Here is a 23,769-nt window from a genome sequence, read left to right on the forward strand (position 1 = left end):
AGTAAGACTTTTTCCTGAGGGCAAGGACTTCATTTCATTAAATTCTTAAGACAGATATGAGCTGGATGCCATGGTCTTATGAAGATACTGCCTTCTATGTGAGGCCACATATAAATGATGGCACCATCCTGTATCTTCTCAGACAGGGTTTCAGCATGGAAACCCCAGAATTTTTTTGCTTTGATGTTTAATGAGCAATCTCTCTAAGCAAGCAAGGTATAGGACTCAATTCCACCATCCCATGATTACTAGATGGAATCCGTCTGTTCCCATCACCCTACCCTGCCTTGAATGTTACCACACTGGGAAGATGAAGTCAGGAATGAACGGGGCCCTAGTGTTGCCTTGAAGAGCTCAGTACCAGAATTTAGTTTTAGGCAGACAACTGGTTTTCCATCAAGAAGACCAGAAAAAGTGCATCTTTGGTTATCACTATGTTATAGAATCAAACATGGCAATTCTGATGAATAGTTACCTTGCTGTCGAGAACATTTCTTATCTGTGATCTTGGTCTCTGGGCCACGCCCAATCACAACTGCTTCCAAATGTGGAAGTTTGATTCGCTGGTGCCGGCTATCCTGTCTCACCAACCAGCACATGCGCATCATTACTCTGAGAGACAAAACAAGAGAATCACTAGAAAAATAGATTTACCAGCATGAGTCCTCCACAGCCACACTCCAGGGCCACCGCACATGTGAGTGACCAGCTATTCATCTTCAGGTAAGTGACTTCACCTCTCTAGTCTCAATTTCCTCACCTATAAATCATGATAATGATAGGACTCAGGAGGCTGCTGTGAGAATTAAATGAGATGATGTGGGTATTTATCTTCCTGCCTAACTCATGCTAAGTAATAAAATATTTGTTACACATTTATTGATATACTCTATGTGCTGGACAATAGGCTACATACTCATGGTCAAAGGTGAATAAAACATTGTCCCCTGGCCAGCTGGAGGTGTGGTGGTTAAGGCAGCAGGATCCCACATGGCCAACTGCTCGGGTTGGATTCCCAGACCCAGAAGCTTGAAAACCATGCTAGGCACAGGTGCACACGTGCCCAAAATCCCAAGAAGAGAATGGAGAAGGAATTGAGGCATGGCTATCCCTTCAGAGGTGATTTCTCACTTTTTTTTCTTTCTCTCTGGCGAGTGCACACATCCTATAGCAAACTTAAAAAAAAAAGAATTGTCTTGATCCATGAGGGGTTTGGAGTGCAGTGAGGCAGATGGATTCATACTAATTACTACAATATAATATGATAAGCACTATAAGAAGAGAGTAATCAAATATGGCATTAGCACAGTGAAAGGATTGACTGACTTTCAGAGCATTTTAAAAGGTTTTATGAAGAAAGGATATTTACACAGAACTTTAAAGGATGGGAGTTTGCCTGCCAGAGAACTAGAAACATTGAATGAAAATGTTTGGGACCAGCAGATGGCGTAATAGTTACGTAGCTGGACTCCCACGTAGTTGACCGCGGTTAGAGTCCCAGACCTGGCAGCTTAAAACTCATGCTGGGCATGTGTGTGTGCCCAAAATCCCAAGAGGAGAATGGAGGAGAAGGGACTGCAGTGTGGCCATCCTCCCGGGGAGGTGGGGGGGGGTGATTTCTTGCCTTCTGTTCCTCTGTCTCTGTCTCTCCAGTGAGCGCATGTGCCTATAGCAAAAATTTCTCAAAAAAAAGAATGAAAATGTTCATTATGTGTATTAGGTTTTCTTTCCTTAAACTGTCATAATGTAGTTAGAATAATACATTTTACTTCCATCTACCAGAAGATTAAATAAGCAAATAAATATAAATATGAAAATTTACAATTTCTAAAGGGTGTATGTGACATCTTTGTGCAATACACAACCTGCTCAATAATGGAGGTACTGACGCTCTTTGGAAAAATAACCTTTACGACATGTAGAGTATCAACAGAAAAGAGACAATTCAGAAGAGAGACTCGTCTGAACAAAAGCAGAAAGTAAGGAGGTGGAGACGAATAAGAGTCAGGAGAAATCTGTAAGAAAGGCCTAATTACTATGACATTTAGGGAATTGCAAAGGAGTGAGGGCAGATACCAACCAAAGATTTCTAATTTAGAAGATGCCCATAAGCCAAAATGAGGAATACACAAGAAGACATAATTTGGGGACAAAAAAAGGTGAAGGACCAATTTGTATTGAAGCACAATTAGTTTAAGTTGTCTAAAGATGGGATATGTTGGGGGTATGAAGTTCAACAGAGAGGAAGGACCTGAATATATATGCAAGAAGCATCAACCTGTCATTAAAAACTAAGCTAGAGAAGATGCAAAAATCCAGGGAGATGGAAGTTATAAGCAGGAATAGAATTAGATATTTGGGATGCCTCCTGAGACTCCAGATCCTAGTGCTTTAAGCCTCTCACACCCTCTCTGCAGTCAAGGCAGAACTGATTCCCTTCTGCACAAATTTGTGTCCACAAAAAAAAGGAAACCAAATTTTTAAAAATTAGAGTTTCGTTACCATCGACAAAGATAAGACAATGCAAAGCAGAATGAGCCAATGAGAGCTGAAAGGTGTGAGCATATGTATGCTAAGGTGGTACAAAATCCTGTATTAGTCAGGAAATACATCCAGAACTCAGAGAAGGCCAGGAGTCAGGAGAAATCTAGAAGAGAGATTTAATTATTGATGGCATTTGGAGAATGACAAAGGAGTAAAGGTAGATGCCAACCAGAGATTTCTAAATTTGAAAGAAAAGTGGGGAGGGATTCCATTTTAAATAGCAAAATCAGGGACCAGCAGATGGCGTAATGGTTACATCACTGGACTCCCACGTGTTCCACCGCAATTCGAGTCCTGGCGGCTTAAAACTCGTGTGCATATACACCCAAAATCCCAAGAGGAGCGTGGATGAGAAGGGAGTGCAGCATGGCCATTCCCCTTGGGAGGCTGATTTCTCTCTGTCTCTCTGTTCTCTCTGTCTCTCTGGTGAGTGCATGTACCCTATAGCAAAAAATCTCTCTTAAAAATAAACAAAATAAAAAGCAAAAGTAACAGCACAAATCCAGCAAGCCATGAATCAGGAGTAAAAAAAGTTGGCTGAACCACAGGAACCTGCCCCAGGGAGTCGCCAAAAAAGGCAGAGGTTTGAAAGAACACTAGATCAAAAAGTTTAGATTTAACACAATCAATCAGAGACAACTGCTAGGTTTTGAACTTCATAGTAAGATGAAATGACAGAATTCAAAGAAGGTTTTGCCAACAGCTGTGTGTGGCAGGCTACAGTGGAGAAATCTAGAGTCAAAGATTATTCAGAAGGTTGTTCATATAATGTGGGTCAGAGAGCTCCAGAAGGCAGTTCAGCAGTCTCTGGGAAGACGTTGATACAAGGGCATGAAGAAACAGCAGTAAATCAAAAATCCTAAACCTGGAGCCTCAGATGATGATTGTATTACAGGCAGGACCCACTTTTTAAAAGCTATGTGTTCTGAGGAGCATCTGTGTGCACTTGCCGAATTTGAAGAATGAGCAGGTAACAGACTAAGTGAAGTATGTCTTCACCAAGCACTGGGAAATAAGTCGTGCAGTGACAGACTACACATGTTCACAATAAAAAAAAAAGTCTATAGAGAGCAGTCTAAGAGCAGGGATATGGAGGAATTCAGTGAATGGCTGCTACAGAATAGAAACTATCCCTCCTGCCATCCACAAACACACATTCACATTACTCCCCCAAAGTTCCAAAATTATGATTTCCATAATTCTTGCTCCCTGAGAAGATGAAGCAGTGACTACACAATGCTATACAACTAACCTTGAACAATATCTTAGCCCATTTCAGCCTCCAGTTGCAACTTCTAGGACCAAAGCACTTTAGATATGGGAAACACAGAAAGATGGATGTTCTGGAATCTTCAATCTCATCCCTCAGTAAAATTCCAAACTGCAAATTCTACTAACAGAGGTCATGCCCATTTTGTTTACCAATACATCCCATAGTTCTCTGAATACTTAGCACTTAATAAATACTTAGCACACAGCATCTTATTCTCTTCCCTTCCTTCACTCTCCTCCTTCTGTGGTTCTTATGGTAGAATGCTCTGTTCCTCTACTTGAGCAATCTCATACATCCTCATATCTTGGCAGACAAATTCTAAAGCTGTACTTGTCAACTCTGCCTTTCATTCCTGAGTTGTGGGGATAAATCAGAAAGAATTTCTAGGGACTAACAGATGGTGTAATGGTTACGTCACTAGACTCTCAAGTAGTTGACCGCAACTGGAGTCCCAGACCCAGTGGCTTAAAACTCATGCAGGGTGTATGTGCATGCGTGCCCAAAAATCCCAAGAGGAAAATGGAGAAGGGACTGTGGCATGGGCATCCCCCCGGGGGGATGATTTCTTGCTTTTTATCTTTGTCTCTCTGGTGAGTACATGCCCTACAGCAAAAATCTCTCTCAAAAAAAAAAAAATTTCTGATTATTTCTTAAAGAACAAAATTGATCTGATAGACCACAGGAGCTCAGAACTCTGATAGCCTGGAATAGTATTACCTAGTAAAATTTTCTATCATGAAAACTTTTTTAAAGATTTATTTAATTTTATTTGCTTTACTATTTATTTTTTAATTTGACCAGAGAGGAAGGGAAAGTGAGAAAGCAAGCTGCCAGGTCCAGGACTTGAACTCCAGTCAGCCATGTGGGAGTCCAGCACCTTAACCACCATACAATCTGCTGGCCCCTTGATGGGAATATTCTAAACCTGCACTGTCCATTAAGGCAGTCGCCATGTGACAATCAGGTATCAAACTGTAGCAACAGAGGAACTGATTTTTTTTACTTAAACATTGGGTCATCAGGAAAGTTATGACATATTTTTGCATTAAAAAAACATGTCATGACTTTCCCAATGACCTAATAACGACATATGGCTGGGAGCTGCCATTTGTCCAGCCCTGATCACTCTCAAAGTCCTCCAGCTTGAAGTTAACAGCCTCATCTTCTAACCCCACAAAATTTACTTATTTCAACTCTCATTCCTTTTTAGAGAACTAGTCCTACTTTCCTGTCGCTCTCTCCCCTTTCTCCTAGATATCTATACATGCAACCCTGTGTGCACATCCATCCTTCAGGTATAGTGTACTGAATCATATCTCCCAAATAAGTCATTCTTAACATGATCTCTTGGTGTGGGTCTATTCTCTTTCCTTCCTCCTAACAACCAAAATCCTGTTCAACTTTCCAGACCCACCTCCATCCTGAGGCCTCCATTGAGCTATTTTCTCTCTACATCTTGTTATTATTGGACATGGTGGGCCTATATTCACAGTTCTCTGAATACTTAATGTGGATGTAATGCTCTCCCATGAGATTATAATTCCTTCAGGAACACTGCATCACTGCCTACCCGCCCAGAAAATATGCAGCAAGGGTTTGTGGAGATCATTGCCCTGTGGTAGTCCTGATCTTATATTTCAAGGTTTCAGGTGTTAAGCATACCTCTATCAAGTGCATACTATGTGCTAAGCACTGTGCTAAATGTCTTACATCAAGACTTACAGATGATAAGCACATATTCAAGTTACTTAGCCAAATGTATCAGAGCTAAGATTTAAATTCCAAAGAATGGGCTCTTAATCACTGTAGTATATACTTTTCTGGCTTTACTCACTTATTACTCAATCAAAATCACTGTATGTAAGCCAACTTAGGTGGTGCAGTCAGTAGAGTAGTGGACTGCAGTGCTAGAAGCCACACGGTTGACCACAAGTTTGTATCCCCAGCAAAGTCAATTTGAAATACACTGGGCATGCACATGGATGCTCAAGATCCTGAAAAGCTGAAGGGAAAGGGAAAGGGAGTTGGGATGTGACTGAGACCCTGTCAATGGTGCTTTCTTTCATATGTGCATATGCATGCTTTTTATCATAAATACAGTAAACTTAAAAAAAAAAAAAAACCTACTGTGTACCTTGTGCCACTCTAGTGCTGGGAATGAAGAAATAATACGTGAGCCCTGCCTTCATAAGGCTCAGAGTCTTGTGTAAAAGAAAAACACAGAAACGATTACAACTGACCCTCTATATCAACAAGGGATTGGTTCCAAGACATGTTATAGATGTTCAGATCCCATATGTAAAATGGCATAGTACGGTATAACAAATGTAGAATGTATGATGATTGGTCTGTGCAAAGGGTATTATGGAAGTACAAAGCTGGAGTACACAACCCAGACTAGGAACAAGAACGTGTCAAGGAGGGTTTGCTACAGGAATGGGCCAAAATTGAATTCTATATGCAAACTGGATTAACTGGATGTAAAGGGGCAGCCTAATTAGTTGAGGACCAGGAGATGTAGAAAGGAATCAGAGAAAAGGACACAAGCAAAGGGATGAGCAATGGCAACTGCACAGTCACATGAAGAAGCAGTTCAGTATTTTTGGACCTAAAGTATGAGACAGAGAAGAGGCTAGAGAGGCACGCAGGCTGGGTCCAGGTAAGGTGGGATCCAAGGGGGCTAGCTGAGAAGATCAAACCTTAGATGTTACAAAGGATTTTGCAATTCAAGAGACAATACAGGACCAACAGATAGTGTAATGGTTACATCACTGGACTCCCACGTGGCCAACGGTAGTTCAAGTCCCAGACCCAGCGGCTTGAAACTCACACTGGGCACATGTGCGTGTATGACCAAAATCCCAAGAGGAGAATAGAAGAGATTGTGGCAGGCTATCACTCCAGGGGGTGATTTCTCACTTTCTGTCATGCCTCTCTCTGTCTCTCTGGCAAGCACATGAACCCTATAGAAAAATCTCTCTCTAAAAAAAGATAATAAATGTTTACCAAATGAATTATAAAAAAGAACAGATGAATGAACAGACAGGCCTTTAAATATTAAGCAGAAATAAGACAGATTTGTTTCCAAAAATCACTTGGATAGTGAGAGAACGTAGTATGGAGAACAAAAGAAAACAGGACTAGAGCCAGGAAAACCAGTTAGAAGGTTGTCACATCTCGGGTGAAAATTGAAGCCTAAAGTAAAACTACAATAGAAATGGAGATGACAACACAGATTTGAGAAATATTTAGGAGGTGAAATCATCAGGACTTTGATGGATGATGTGTTCAATTTCAGATGTTTGAACTTTTGGGACTGTGAGACTTGCAGACAGAGCTGTCCAAAAGAATAGTCAGAAGTGAGGGTGAGGCTCAGAAAAGAGGTTTGAAAACTTAGATTTGGGAGCATATAAGAAGTAGTTAAAACCAAGCTAACTGTAAACCCAGGTAGTGTCAACTCTGTATGAAAATAAATGCTGTAGAATACATCAGCTGAGTATTTTGCACTGCAAAGCAAAGGAAAAAGGAGTAAGAAGTCTGGTCAGGTTTCAAAAGAAACAGAGGGATCCAATAATGATTGAAAAATGTCTGTCTAGTTTAATAATTAATCACTGGTGACCTTAGGGTGAAATTTCAGGAGAATGATGGGTCTGAAAGCTAGACTGCAAAAGGGTGTGAGAGGTGAGAAAATGAAGACAGAATTTAGAATACTCCTTAAAAGTTCGGATAAGAAGGGGAAGAGAGTTACTGGATGACAGTTAAAAGAAGATAGATCACCAAAGACTTTCTCTTTCGGTCTGGTGGAGGGGAAATGTCACAGAATATCTGATAAACCTGACCTTGTTTACACATGACTAAAACACAGAAAGGAATAGAAATGACAAATGAAAACAAGCTCTCATAAGTGAAAGCATAAAAGAAAGCAAAGATAAAGGGATTTGCTTTGATCAGAAAGACAACTCCAAGATTAAAGGAAAAGTAAAGATAGGCATAAATCTAGACAACTTAGAAAAATGGAAAGAGGCAGACAATTGAGAAAAAAACATGTCAATTATCTTAATTTTCTTTATAAAATAATAAGTAATACTACAGTTAAGTGTCAGGGAGCTTAGTGAACTGTCAAAGAAAATCAATATGAAATAGTGGTGAACTTGAAAACCTTCAAAGTTAGAAGTTTCAACTTCAGAGATGAGCAGATGGTGTAATGGTTACATCACTGGACCGCCATGTAGTTGATTGCAGTTTGAGTCCCAGACCCAGAGGCTTAAAACTCACACCAGTGTGCATGTATGCTCAAAATCCCAGGAAGGGAATGGAAAAGGGACTGCAGTGTGGCAATCCTCCCTGGGGGTGATTTCTCACTTTCTGTCTCTGTCTCTGTGGTGAGTGCACACACCCTACAGCAAAAACCTCTTAAAAAAAAAAAAATAGAAGTTTCACCTTCATATTCTGGCTCCACCACTTATTCACTGTGTGACTTGAAACAAGTTATTTAGTCTCTCAAGTCTTCTTAACTGTCAAACATTGTTTTACACCAGAGTTATCACAATGGCTAAACAGGAAAATGTATAAAGCTAATGTCAGATGAAGAGTAAGCATTCAACACTTTCTTTAAAAATTCTAGGAAGGGGAACCAGCAGTTAGCGTAATGGCTATGTCGCTGGACTCCCACGTAGTCGACCGCGGTTCGTATCCCGGACCCGGTGGCTTAAAACTCACGCCGGGCGCGTGTGTGTGCGTGCCCAAGATCCCGAGAGGAGAATGGAGGAGAAGGGATTGCGGCGTGACCATCCCCCGGGGGGTGATTTCTCGCTTTCTATCTCTATGTCTCTCTCTGTCTGTCTGGCGAGTGCACACGCCCTACAGTGAAAAATCTCTCAGAAAAAAAAAAAAATTCTAGGAAGTACTTACACAAGATAAAGAATGAGAGAGAGAGAAACCCCCTATGCACAGGGTCTCAGGATGCCACAATTCTGTTTCTCCAATTCTCCATCCTATCAGGATCCTGAGTATGCTCATGCCTGACTGGAAGACAACAGATGTAGACTCAAAGACTCAAACCCTGGTTGGCCTTTCAGTCATGTTGGATCCAGCTTCTTCTGCCTAGTGCTTAACCACTGCACTATGGTGCCACCCCCAGCGTTCAACACGCTTACCACTTTTGCTAATAGTGAAGGTATCAGAGCACCCACATGCTGGTGATCCACGGCTGGCTGAAGCTGAGGTAAATCACAGGGTCAAGATCCTCTTAGATAACTGTCCCTTTCTCTCATGAAAGGAATAAATAATTTTTTTAACTAAAATAAAAACAGTGAAGGTAGAATGAAAGCAGGAGCTGAGGACATGTAAAAAAGATCATCAGTAGGTGGCATGATGGTTAGAGCACTGGACTCCCACATGGCTGATGACAGATCAAGTCCCAGACCTAGCAGCTTGCTTTATCACTTTCCTTGTCTCTGTGTCTCTCTGGTCAAATGAATTTTTTATTTTAATTAATAAAATTAAATAGATAATTCTTTTTTAAAAAATAACAGAAAGGAATGCCTGTGCAGCTATGATGAAATGGCACAAATCTGCACTATCTCCCCACATGACTAGTCTGTCTCAAGTGTACTATAAGTCTTCCAATATAAGCCAAATTTTCAAAAGGCCCCCAACCTGGGGCATATTAATTCCAAATGTTAATTAAAACCCTGCTTGTTGAACCACTATCACTGATCTGTATGAAAATAAAGACCTGCTGCTTCTGGCAGCCCCACAGGCCTGAGGATGTTGTGAGGGGCCCTCAGTTCTCTTCAGGGAACGTTTCTGGTGGGAACCCTGTCCTTCCCAACAAGCTGAGCCGCCTCCTTGGATTGGACAGTGCCCACTTTCTAATTCGTCTTTTTTCCTACCTGTGTTAAGACCAAGCTCGGTACAGATGCCGGGGACACGGGGACAAACACGAAGTGGGGCGGAGGCCAGCGTGAGCGCCCGCTGAAACACGGCGCGAGGTCTACCAAGAGGGCAACCGGGAGAACGCCAATCAGCGCACATCACTAGAAGGCGGTAGGAGCTCCGGCCTAACGCCCACATCCGCGGCGTCCAACCCAGCCAGGAGACGAGGCAGGCCAACAACTGCCTTACCTCGGGAACGCGGACCCCGACACGCCCTCATAAATCCATCTGTGCCTGGCCGCTTCCGGCGCTGCGCGATGACGTCAAAACGGGCTGGCGCACGAGCAGGAACGATCGCAGTGCCTCTCCGAGGATTGGCTGGAAAGATCCCACCTCTATCAAAAAGCGCCGGTTCCAGTTGGTCCCTCGTTGATCCGGGTTCCTGGAAGTTAAGTCAAGAGACGGATCCTCTCAGAGTCTCTGTCTGACGGCTACTCGCCTGTCACTGCCCCTCAGTCTCTGGATCGGGAGAGACTTCAGACTTCATTTTCCTATAGCCGTTTCTAAGCGGCCGTGAAGCCTCTTGACACTCTTCCTAGAGAGAACCTCACTTCCTTTCCGACTGCAGAAAGAATGCAGATGGCATCGCCTCCTCCCTTTTTAAACTAGTCTGCTTTCTCCCTTTTAGGGGGAGAAAAGACTGGAGGGGTGAGATGTGGGGAAAACTGCTAAGATTTCGTTAACCGTCTTCACTAAATGAACTGTCTGAGGAGCAAATTGGGGAGAAAAGCAGAATGAGGGGATGAGATGCATAGTGATTTTTATAGCAATTCCCGCCAAGAATCATATATTCCAATTATGCAAAGGCATTTTGACAGATGAAAGAAATCCTGTCTCATAGCAAAAAGGCATAGCTTATAATTCATGTCAAATAGAGTAGAAACTGAAGAAGATTCTTTGACCAAACTTTAGTCAGGCTTCTGAATCTTCTGCTAGGTCCATCAGTGCACTTCTTTGTAAAACTCCGGTATTAGCAAAGAACTGTGATATGTCAATTTAGCAAGGACCTCACCCCCCGGGGTATCTGATCATCATCAGTATCTGATCAGATTCTTCATCCTCCACCATCCCCTAGATAATGTCTGCAATAATCCCATTAGGTCAGTTTGACCAGAATCCCCCATACCCCTGATAATTTCCTTTTAGTAGTTTTCCATCCACTGACCCCACACTATTCTTTGGCTATAAATTTCCACTTGCCCTAGTGCATATGCATGAGTACCCAAAATCCTTTTAAGGAAGGAGACGGGGAAGGGACTGCAGCTTGACCTTCCCCCGTGAATGATGCTTTCTCACTTTCTCCAATGAACACATGCACCCTGTGACAGAAAAATATATGTAAGTGCATGAAAATACAAAGTAAAAGTAAATATACCAACATTGCTATGGTCTTGCATGCTTAATACTACAATGTGCTAATAAAATAAATCAAAGATCTGGGACCAGCAGATGGTGTAGCCCTTGAGATTGCTGGTTCTTACCACGGTTGGAATCGTGAACTTGGTAGTTTGAAAAATCACATGAAGCGTATGTGCATGGGTGCCCAAGATCCTGAGAGGAGAATGAAGGAGTAGGGACTGCAGCATGACTATCCCCTCTAGGGGTGATTTCTTACTTTCCCTCTCACTCACTCTGTCTCTCTCCAGAGAATGCACATGCTCTAAGACAAAAACCTCTAAAAAACAATTTAAAATAAAAATAAATAAATCAAGGATCTAAATAAGTGGAGACACATACCATACTTATGGATTGAAAGACGTAACTCAGAAAAAAATATCCATTCTTCCTATATCAATATACAAGTTTAACATAATTCCTAAAAATAGCAGCAAGGTTTCTGTAGAATTTTTTTTTAATTTGCCAGAAAGTGCAAGAGCTTGTCAAAGAGAAACAAAAGGCAGTACGGAGGAAAGGAAGTGAGTGTGTCTATAAAAGGGCAACATGAGATATCCAAGTGATGATGAAAATGTTCCATGTCTTGACTTATTTATGTCAGTATCCTCACTATTAATGTCAGTATCCTCACTGTGATAACATGCAATAATTTCTGCAAAATTCAATCATTGGGGGAAAAAGACTGGGCAAAGTGTACACAGTAAATCCCTGTATTATTTACTACAGGTGAATCTATAGTGGAAAAAAAATGTCCACTTGCCCAATCTGTATTCAAAGTTGAGTCCAGTCTCTCTCCAGCCACAATTCCACTGCAGTATCCTTTTACCTATCTCAGTCATCCTGAATAAAGTCTGCCTTACCATGCTTTTATAAGTATTAGTGAATAATTTTCTCTTAAAAAAAACTGACCCTTAATTAAGGATACATTCTTGATTAAGATGGAATATTGTTTCCTTTCATAGAAAAGCAGACTTAGAAGTATGAGAGATATCAGAGCTGTCAAGACAGGAAACATAGGAGAGAGATTTAGTTTTTGTTGTTGTTGTTGTTCTTGGTTTTTGGGAGTTTTTTTCCCTCTAACTCTGCTACAGAGCACATGGGCTCACGAGGGGTGGGGGGTAGGGCATAGTCAGAAACCCGGAGGGAATAGCCACACAGCAATTTCTTCTCCTTTCTTCTCTCAGAATTTAGGGGCGCACACACACCCATCCAGTATTTTTTTTTCCAAGCCACCAGAGGTTCAGGACTTAAACCACATAGTCACCCAGGTGGGATCCAACCACCTCAACCACCATGCCACCAGGGAGATTTACTTCTGTTACCAGAGAAGATGCAGGTTTGTATTAGGGTCACATCAGGAAGTGGAGAAACACAGGAAGTGTCTCAGCAGCCACAGAGGCCACACATGCCTGAGGAATGCAGTTCATAACAGCTTAACAGAAAAAGAGGTGGTTTGGGTGACCCTACCAAATTGTTTCCTCAAATTTAAGCTTCTCTTAGCATCTATTTCTACCTGACTTGACTTTACATGTCTTGCATCCAAAAATTTGACTGGATCATTCTAATTGGATTATTCATCATGTAATGTACAAAATTTGGCGAGTTTCCACACCCAGCTTGTTAGGTCTAGCTCATTGTACCTATTGTGCTAGTGGCCAGAAAAAGCAAGGTCACATAATGCAATCCACAGCTTAAGGGTAAGGCAGGCACTTCAGACTTTCACAGCTTCACGTTATACACTAACTGCTGGTCCCAACTGCATCTACCTTTTGACTATTGTACATAATATTGCTATGAACATGATGTATGAAAATCTCTTCAAGATTATATAGTCAGGACCAGCAGTTGGCATGATGGCCATGTCACTGGACTCCCATGGAGTTGACCGCGGTTCGAGTCCCGGAGCCGTTGGCTTAAACTCATGCTGGGTGCGAGCATGCCCAAGATCCTGAGAAGAGAATGCAGGAGAAGGGATTGTGGTGTGGCCATCCCCCCCGGGGGGTGATTTCTAGCTTTCTGTCTCTCTCTGTCTCTCTGATGAGGACACACGCCCTATGCCAAAACCTCTCAAAACAAAAAAGATTATATATTCAATGATTTCGAATATACACAGGAAAAAGCAATTGATGAGTTATATAGTAATACTTTTTTAATATGTTGAGGAACTGCCATATATTTTCCATAGTAGCTGCATCATTTTACATTTCCACCAATAATGCCCAAAGTTGGGACCAGCAGTTGGCATAATGGCTATGTCGCTGGACTCTCACGTAGCCGACCGTGGTTTGAGTCCCAGACCTGGTGGCTTAAACTCACGCTGGGTTCATGTGCGTGCATGCCCAAGATCCCGAGAGGAAAATGGAGAAGGGACTGTGGCAATGGCCATCCCCTCTAGGGGGTGATTTCTCACTTTCTGTCTATCTTTGTCTTCCTGGCGAGCACCCTATAGCAAAAACCTCTCCAAAATAATAATAATAATAATAATGGTGCCCAAAGTTTCCAATTGCTCTACATCTGCACTCACACTTGTTCCTAGGTAGGGTTTTGTTTTGTTTGTTTGTTCATTTTTGCTAAAAGGCACATGTGTGAGAGAAAAAGAAAGCAACCTCCAGGGAAGATGACCACATAGCAAACTCCTCCTCTACTCTACTCTCAGGATTTTGGACACACACACACAGTCCTGTCCAGCAGGTTTTTCAAGCCACCAGGTCTGGGACTTGAACCACTTATTTGGCCATTTGGAATTCAGCCATCATAACCACCTGGCTGACTCCACTTTGTTTTTGTGGTGGTGGTGATGGTGGTTGTTATTATAGCAGTCATTCTCATGGGTGAAAATAATTTATTGTGATTTTGATCTGTATTTTCTAATGATTAGTGATGTTGGTATTTTTATATTTATTGTCCATTCATGTATTTTCTTTGAGAAATGTCTGTTCAAGTCTTTTTCTCATTTTTGAATTAGGTTTTCTTTTTTTCTTGTTGTGCTGTGTGAGTTCTTTATATATTCTGGAATTAACCTGTGATCAAATATAAGATGTGCAAGTATTTTCTATTTTGTATATTGCCTTTTATTTTTTTTAAATAATCATTTTATTTCTTATTATTATTTTAATTTGGCCAGAGAGAGAGAGAGAAAGGGAATGTGAGAAAGCAAGCCACCAGGTCTAGGACTTAAACCGCAGTCAGCCACCTGGGAGTCCAGAACCTTCGCCATGCCACCTGCTGGCCCCAGGTTGCCTTTCACTCTGTTGATCCTATTCTTTGATTCACAGTTTTTTTATTTTAACGTAGTCCAATTGATCTATTTTTACTTTTGATGCCAGTGCTTTGGGTGTTACAGCCAGGAAATCATTGACAAATGTGTCATAAAGCTTTTCTCTCTGTTTTCTTCTTAGAGTTTTATCATTTAAAGCCTTACATTTAGGTCTTGAATGTTTTTTGTTTGTTTGTTTGTTTGTTTGTTTAAAAGAGAGACTTTTGCTATAGGGCAGTGCACTCACCAGAGACAGAAAGCAAGAAGTCACCCCCAGAGGAATGGCCACACCGTAATCTCTTTTCCTCCATTCTCCTCTGAGGACTTTGGGCATGTATGCATATGTGCCCAGTGTGAGTTTCAAACCTCTGAGTCCAGGGCCCTAACTATGGTTGACCATGTGGGAGTCCAGCAACATAACCATTATGCCATATGCTGGTCTCCTTGGGTCTGCTTTTAATACTGTGTAAGGGAAGGATCCAACTTCTTTCATTTAAATATAATACTCAGTTTTCCAGAACATTGAATGATCCTGGCATCTTGGTTGAAAATTATCTGGAGCCAGCCGGTGGTGTGGTGATTGAGGCTATTGGATCCCACATAGCCAATAGCAATGTTAAGAGTCCTAGATGCAGTGACTTGAAAAACATGCTAGGGGAAAAGAAAAGAAAAAGAAAAACATGCTGGCATCTGTGTGTACATGCCCCAAATCCCAAGAGGAGAATGGAGAAGGGATTGTGGTTTGGTCAATAACCCCAGAGTAGGGGGAGTGCTTTCGCACATTCACACACCCCCACCTTTCCGGCAAGTGCATGCACCCTATAGCAAAAACTTTTTTTAAAAGAAAAGAAAATAACAGGACCAACAGATGGCTTAACAGTTACATTGCTGGACTCCCACATATTCAACCATGGTTCGAGTCCTGGACCTGGCAGCTTAGACTCACTTTGGATGCATATGCATACGTGCCCAAAATCCTGAAAGGAAAATGGAGAAGGGATTACAACATGGCCATCTCCTCTAGGCAGTGATTTCTCACTTTGCCTTTCTGTCTCTCCCTGTCTCTCTGATGAGCACACACACCCTATAGCAAAAACCTCTTTTTAAATAAATAGAGAGAGAGAGAGATGAAAGAAAGAAAGAAAGAAAGAAAGAAAGAAAGAAAGAAAGAAAGAAAGAGAAAAGAAAATCATTCAACCATATATGCAATGGCTTATTGCTGAAATTTATATTTTATTCCATGGTCTATATGTCTGTCTATTGGTCTATATGTCTATCTTTATACAAGTACAATACTGTTTTTATTACTATAGATTTGTTATGATATTTTAAATCTGGAAGTGTGAGACCTCCAACTTTGTTCTTTTTCTCTTTTTTCCAAGATTATTTTTGTCTATTCTGCTCAGTGGGTTTCCTTTTTCTATTTTTTTATTCCAACATAGATTAGATCTCACATGAAAATCAAAATTCCTGGTCTCTTAAAAAAATCAATAAATCTAGCAGATTCTGGCAAAAAAAAAAATTGATATAGTTGTTAGTTGCTGTCATGTGCTCTCCAGTTTACTACTATTTCCAAACAGACCCCTGACAACCCTTTCTTTCTTTGAAACATTGAGGTGTCTAGTCTAAGGGAAGAACAGTTGAAGCCATCAGCTGTGATGGTCTGGTTCAGAGACTTACTCAGAAAAAGTGTTGAGTTCTGGGAAAGCATATAGCTGGTAAATCTCATTTTGTTTTGGTGTCTGAGGCTTTATACTAGTCAAGTTTCTCCAGAGAAACAGTAGGGTGGAAGAGGGTTGGGAGAAGTGTCGGGAAAGGCCTATCTGAGATAAATACAATTAAACTGAAACCAGAGATGGAAAGGAAACAAACAAGTAAGGACTTACTGGAAGAATCTTCCTGATCAATCATCTAAACTGTGGAAAAAGCATGTACAAAGACCCTATGGCAGGGAATTTAGCACATTCTTTCAGGTATGATAGAAGCCCAGTGGAGTTGGCATTAGAAGACCAATGGTAAGATCTGAGCAAAGGCTAGCCAACCATTTAGGAACTGTATGTGGGTTTACTATGCAAGAAAAAAGCCCTAAAGAATTATCTAAGTAATACAATTTGATTTTTGTTTATGAGGATTACCACAACTGCTGTGAGGAAGAACTGATTGGAGGAGAGGGCAAGAACAGAAAGGTTCTTGAGCAGTTAGAAGTTCACTGATGCAATGCAAGGATGTTGGCAAACTGTACAAAGGAAAAGAAGAGAACTGACTTCAGAAATATTTTGTAGGCAGCATCAACTGAGCAAACCAAGATATTTCTTCTTTGCAGGCAGGCTTAGGCTTGATACGAAACCATAAAAGTTACTTAATGGTGATGGAACCCACACCTAGTGAAACACACATTTAGTTATGTTTCATATATCCAAAAATTTAATACAAGAACTACAATGTTGCCTGTAGGCTTCCTTTGGCCCCAGGAGCCCAAGACCTTTCTCTGATGACCCATAATCCAAAAGTGAGGGGATTTACGTCCCTGGGAGCAGAAATGAAAATAATAAAAAGTGAATGGATAAACTTGTTTTTTCACCCCTAGGGTGATACAACTTTGAGGCATGTACTGTACTGCCTCAGAAGCTTCCTAGCAAGACTAAGCCTCAGTTGTCCATATAGGTAATATATACACTAACCCACTTTTTACTGGCTTTCCCGTTCCTGTTTCACCTCTTCACTTCCATTCTCTTCCTTGGGATCATCTCTAAACAAACTACTAGCACTCAAATCTTTTGTCAATGTCTGCTTCTGGGGAAATCTAACCTAAGGAACTCCTCCTGACTTCTTTTTTTAGCAATTTTTACTTTTTAAAGTTTACTTATTTATTGAGAGAGAAAGGGATGAAAGAGGGAGGAAGGGAGGGAGAGAGAGAGAGAGACATATTTGGGTAACCTTTGGTCTGTCTCTGGACAGGGTCTCCTACCACAATCCTTCCTGCAGCCTCCCAGCAGGCAGGATCACAGGCAAACGAGTACACCAGAATGTTTTGGTTGACCCAAAATTCAAACCCTAGTCTTCGATACTGCTCCAGTATCATGGAGCAGCATTTTCCCATCTGCCTCACCATAGTGGGCCCTGACTATTTTCTAATGGTATCATTTTACTTATTTTTTCAGATAAGTTAATGACCTCTACTGGTTCCTAATTTTTTGCCATGGTACAAAAATAAAATTATAACATTTGCAGGCCATCTGGGGGGTACACTTGAGGGACTTGGAGAGGTCTATGAGGAACTTGAAAAACATTCATTGCATGTTCTCTGTAATTGTATATAATAAGAGCAATTAAAAACAGAATGTTTGGGAAGACAATATTGACTTTAGCTAAATATCCACATAAAGTAGCTTAAATTTTTTCGTGATAAACTTGAGCATGTTTCTGTAAATATGTTTATGATAATATGTTTCATGATGATATAGCTAAATAACTTTTAATTAGAATTTTTTTAATGGTAATCTCTTCAAATTCCTGGTAGTCATACCTGTAGTTACCAAACCAGTAGAGAAGTTCTCTTCTATACAGTGTAAGCATGATTATATATCCATAAATTATACCCTACAATTTACTTTAAAATCTTCCACCTATAATTTATACTTTATTGTTTTCAACTCCTGCTTTTAGGACTAGTTAACTTCTCCCATTATGTGCTGATTTCATAGCTCAACTCTCTCAAAGATCTAAATGTCAAGAGTCACTGTCATTCACTACTGACATCCATACTGGTAGTTTGGGTTAAAACTTTTATTTCAACTCAGCAATGCTTACTTGTATAAATAACTGATGTTGTCATCCATTCCGAAATTCCATTAAAGAAAGACGCAGGAATTCCTTCTAACTTATCCTGCCTTACCTTCAACCCTCTCTTCATTCCCTGCCTTATACCAGCAAGATAGGATTTCTTATCCTTTCCCCCGAGTATATGCACCTATTGAATTCCTCTATACTCACGCTTTTTCCTCTTTCTTTTCTCCTAATTCATTCTTGCCCCCTTCAATCTATTCACATTGCAGCCAGAGAAAATATTTCAAAACATAATTGGAGAGGGACCAACAGATGGCATAATGGTTATATCACTGGACACCCACATAGTACACAACGGTTCAAGTCCCAGGCTTAAAACTCTTGTCAGGCATATGTGTATGTGTACCCAAAATCCCAAGAGAATAGTGGAGGAGAAGGGATTGTCGTGTGACCATCCCCCCTGGGGGGATGATTTCTCACTTTGTCTCCCCATCTCTTTCTGTCTCTCTGGCAAATCTCTAAAAATAAATAAATAAATTGAAATGGAAATATATATATGTATATGTGTATCAATTTATTTATATATATGTGTGTGTGTGTGTATATATAAACTGGAGAGCCAATCTGTGGCATAGTGGTTAAGGTGGTTGGCTCCCATATGGCTGACTTCATGTTTCGAGTCCCAGACCTGGCAGCTAGAAATACACGCTGGGCACATGTGTGTGCATACCCAAAATGGGAGAGGAGAATGGGAGAAGGAAGGAAGAAAGGATTGTAGTACAGCCATCACCCTTGGGGGATGATTTCTCTCTTTCTCTCAAAAGCACATGCACCCTATAGCAAAAAAAAAAAAAAAAAAAAAAAACACCACTTTAAAATAAAATAAAAACATAAATTGGATCACATCACTCCCCTTGCTTAAATTCTTTCATGGACTTCCCTGCTCATCAATTTAAGAATAAACGCCTTATAGGAGAAGGGAGTACAACATGACCATGTCCCACTAGAGGATGCTTTCTCCCTCTCTCTCTCTGTTTCTGTTTTTCTCTAGCAAGCACACACACCCTCTGGCAATTAAAAATAATCTTTAAAATAGGGTCAGCCCATGGCCTGGTGGTTAAGGGAGCTGTACCCCACGTGACTGATCCTGGAGTTTAATTCAGCAGTTTGCAAATCACACTAAGCACAAGTGCATGCATGCCTCCAAATCCTAAAAAGGAGGGAGAAATGGAGAAGGACTTACTGCATGATCATGCCCAAATGGTGAGGGTGGGTGCTTTCTCTCTCTCTCTGGGAAGTGCATGTGCCCTCTGGCAAAATAAAACAAATGAAAATGAAAAAGAGAGGGCCAGCAGGTGGTGTGGTGGTTAAAGGCTTTGGATTCCCACATGGCCAACCACAATTTGAGTCCCAGACTGGGCAGTTTGCTTGCTCGCTGTCTCTCTCTCTCTCTCTCTCTCTCTCTCACACACACACACACACACACACACACACACACACACACAGTTTCTCTCTGGTCAAATTTTAAAAAAGTAAAATAAAGTAATTTTTAAAAAATAAATAAAAATTAGAAAGCATAAACTTGTTTTTCAGGACCAGCAGTTGGTGTAATGGCTGTCACTGGACTCCCAAGAAGTCGACCGTGATAGAGTCCTGGACCCAGAAGCTTAAACTCACGCCGGGCACGTGTGTGTGCATGCTCAAGATCCCGAGAGGCGAATGGAGAAGAGATTGCGGTATGGTCACCCCCTTAGGGGGTGATTTCTCACTTTCTGTCTCTTTCTCTCTCTCTTTCTGGCGAGCGCACATGCCCTATAGCAAAAACCTCTCCCCCCCAAAAAAAAATTCTTGTTTTTCTTATGTATTGTCTGATTGATTTCATGAAAGAGACAGACAGGGACCCCCTCCTCAGAGTCTCACAGGGACCCCCTCCTCAGAGTCTCACAAAGCCTTCCCTAGCCCTCCAGCCAGAATCATGGGCACACCACAGGCATGTTTTTATGGCTACAATATCATGTAAAAGTGTCCTACCACTTGTGGTACCATGGTTGAACCAAACTCCTTGTTTAGTCTTCAGGAAGGTCTTACTCATCTTGCTAATCCATCTACCACTCTCTCTTTGCCCAAACACAGGAGCTTTCTTTAAATTTCTTTTTTTTAATGTCCTATTTATTTATTTAATTATATTTGTTATGATTATTTGTTTTTATTTGACCAGATAGAGACAGAGAGAGAGAAAGGGAAAGCAAGAAAGCAAGCCACCAGGTCCAAGACTCAAACTGTGGTCGGCCATGTGGGAGTCCAGCACCTTTAACCACCACACTACCTGCCGGCCTTGGATTGAAAACTAGAAAACTTTTCTGACTACCTTAATGATAACGTGTATAGTATCCTCAACTGTACTGGTGTGAAGTGCATTCATGTTGGGAAAATTCACTTTACAAGCTAAATGATATATAGTAATTAAATGTATAAAATAAAATAAAATGATTGATAGGGCTGTTTTCTGTACCATCCCCAAACCATATGAACCTTATATTACCCAGGCCCTCAACTTCACAATCGCAGGTTATAATAATTCCCAGCATAAAAGAGCCTGAGTTTTGGTGTTTTCAGATCAGTTCCTCAGGGACATGTCCCACTCCAGTGGGAGGGACATGGCTGTAGAAGCCCACATGGACACCTGCATCACACACTCTCCAAAGTCCTGGCCTCTTATCACGTGAAATCAAAGCAGCTCAGTTCCTCCTACTAGTATAGTGGGAGGGACATGGCTGTAGAAGCCCACATGGACACCTGCATCACACACTCTCCAAGGTCTTGGCCTCTTATCACGTGAAATCAAAGCAGCTCTAGCTCTCCATTGGTGGTATATTTATTCATTCATTCAGTAAGCTCAGCATTTTCTGCATCATTCTAGGAGATGGGACTACCACAGTGAATAAAGCTCCTGGCCTAGCCTAGGTGGCACAGGCACTGGTGTACCAATCTATAGGGCCGGAAGCCACATAATCAACTGTACCTGTGGATCCCATGTTGACCTGAAACATGCTGAGCATGCACAGGCCCAAATCCTAGTTAGCTGGAAGCCTGAGAGAAGGGAATTGCAGCACAAGACTTTGTCAAGGGTGCTTGTCTTTCTCCCCCTCGGTCTTTGTTTCTCTTTCATGCATTTATGCTTTCTCTCATGAAAGGAAATAAAACAAACTTCTAAAAAACAACAAATTTCCTGCTTTCAAAGAACTTACAGTTTAGAGGACAGAGGCAGACCATAAGGAAAGGAATCTACAAATCGTGTGGGAATAAATGTTACAAAGAAAAAATAAAACAGGAGAGAGAGTAGTAAAGATATTTTGCGTACTGTGGAAGGCCTCACTTGAGCATAGATCTAAGAGAGGGAGGAAGTCATTCAGACATTCAGGTGAAATAGGAAACCACTAAAGGATTTTTTTTTTCTTTATTCATGATAGAGTGCATGTGCATGTGAGAGTGAATACCTGAGAGAGGAAGAGAGAGAGAAGCACCCCCCACAGGATCTGGTCACATTGTAACTTCCTTCCTCCAGTCCTCCAGCCCATCAGATTACATGCCTAGCATGTTTCTGGCTAAATGGTCAGGGATTCAAACTACAGTCACCACATGAGATCCAGCTTCTCTTCAGCAGCACATTACCACTGCTCCATGGAGCCAGCCCCATCAAAGGATTTTAATAAAATAATAATCATATTTTTTTTCTTTTTTTTTGGAGAGGTTTTTGCTATAGGACAAGTGTGCTTGCCAGAAAAAGTGTGCTTGCCAGAAAAACAGAGAGAGACAGAGAGAGATAGAAAGTGAGAAATCACACCCCTCCCCAGGGGGATGGCCATGCTGCAATCCCCTCTCCTCTATTCTCCTCTCGGGATCTTGGGCACAAATGCACACGTGCTCAGCGTGAGTTCAAGCCACCGGGTCCAGGACTCAAACTGCGGTCAACTACATGGGAGTCCAGTGACATAGCCATTATGCTAACTGCTGGTCCCCAAAAGTAATCATACTTTTACAAAGAACCTCTCTAACTATTTTATGGCCTCATGGATCTTAAAGAGAGGTAATGGTTTCCAACATTGTAGTTTCAAATTTACATTTAATCAATGTACATCTGTACACCATACAAAATAGTTTTTCTAAGCATGAATACAGTATATATTAGTTCAGTCAAAGATCCAACTTTACAACTTCCTCAAACCTTGAAGTGTGTATCAACTCAGCAAACACTCAGAGGGCCTCCACTTTACCAGTCAATGAACTAGGCATTGCAAATTAAGTCATCAAGCCAGACCTGGCCTTTCCCCTTAAGGGGCTTTCAGCACACGTTCACCTTTCACAGCCTTAGCTTTGAGTGATTCTGCTCTCCTGGACCTGTCACTCTCCTTACTGCCAATTCTCCAGTTACTGAAAGACAAGCTTCTCTGTCTCCCATTCATCTACATCATTACACTTCAGACTGGAGGCCCAGTGGCATGTTTTTTTGAGCATGGTTTGGTTACTCTTCACAACACATTTGTAATCTGTACTTTCATGGTATTCAGACAACCCTGGGACACTCCTAATTAGCCATCCTTTTTCTAAAAAAGCTCCAGTTCTGAATGTCAAAATAACATGATTTCATTAAATCTCTTCTCTTCACCATATTTTCAACCAGAGTAAAACCTCTGCTTTAATAAAATATCACTCTAAATTATATAGCTTGTGAAAACAACATGCACATGAGAAAGATAAGCACCCTCTACAAGAGTGGGCCATGCATAGATCCCTTTTCTCCAGTCCTCCAGCCTTTCAGATCCTGAGCATTCAAGCAAGAGCCTTGTGTGTTTCAGGCTCTGTTACTGTAATAGAGCAGATTGGGTCTCAGCTCTCAGAATTCCCACTCTGTATAGTCCCCTCCCACCTTGATTCTGGACTTTGGCAAAGGACTACCATTGGCCAATGGGACGACAAGTGTTGCAAGCAGAACTTTGGTAAGTGCTTAATCTCCTGATGTGCTCCTGTTCAAAACTGAGCTATTACAGTGTAAGATGCCCAACTTAGTCCCATGTTGAGATGATGTGAAGGAAAACTGAGGCCCCAGCTAAGCTCTCACTGACAACCAATGTGTGAGTAATCAGGATCAGAAGTGGATACTCCAGCCCATCCTAGCAGTTGCTACAGGAAATAGAGAGGAGCTGTTCCTGCTAAACCCTGCTCCAATTGCAGAATTTGGAAGAAAATGACGGTTGTTACTTTAAGCCACCAATTATGACAACAATTTGTTACACAGAGTTAGGTAACCAGAATACTCTTTTTAAAAAAAAAAAAAAAAAAAAGAGCAGCACTGTTCCTACTATGTGCTGTAATTCTTAAGACTGAAGTGTCAGGGCTGTCAGGTGACATGGTGATTAAAGTGCTGTTGGACTCCCACATGGCTGACCACAGTTGGAGTCCCAGACCTGGCTCCTTGCTTTTTAATTCTCTCTCTCTGTCTCACCCCAGTCAAACATGATCATCATCATCATAATTCAAAAAAAAAAAAAAAAAAAGACTAAAGTATCAGGACCAGCAG

At 41.3% G+C, this 23,769-nt stretch overlaps 1 protein-coding gene across 4 annotated transcripts in view; it reads right to left on the reverse strand.

Moving 5' to 3' along the window:
* The window catches only part of APTX (aprataxin), a 47,150-nt gene that overhangs the window by 12,304 nt on the left and 11,077 nt on the right, over window positions 1–23,769 (reverse strand). For 3 of the 4 annotated variants that reach the window (XM_006143096.3, XM_027769801.1, XM_027769802.1), the window contains 2 exons: window positions 9,712–10,136; window positions 476–612 (listed from right to left, as the gene is read on the reverse strand). In XM_006143096.3, coding sequence (XP_006143158.1) covers window positions 476–608 — 133 coding nt within the window. In that variant the 5' untranslated portion in view covers window positions 609–612; window positions 9,712–10,136. Of the gene's footprint in view, window positions 1–475; window positions 613–9,711; window positions 10,137–23,769 lie in introns of those variants that run through there. The other variant, XM_027769800.1, reaches the window with a different exon arrangement.

This window comes from Tupaia chinensis, unplaced genomic scaffold (assembly GCF_000334495.1).
Source record: "Tupaia chinensis unplaced genomic scaffold, TupChi_1.0 Scaffold000093_1, whole genome shotgun sequence".
Taxonomy (NCBI): Eukaryota; Metazoa; Chordata; class Mammalia; order Scandentia; family Tupaiidae; genus Tupaia; species Tupaia belangeri.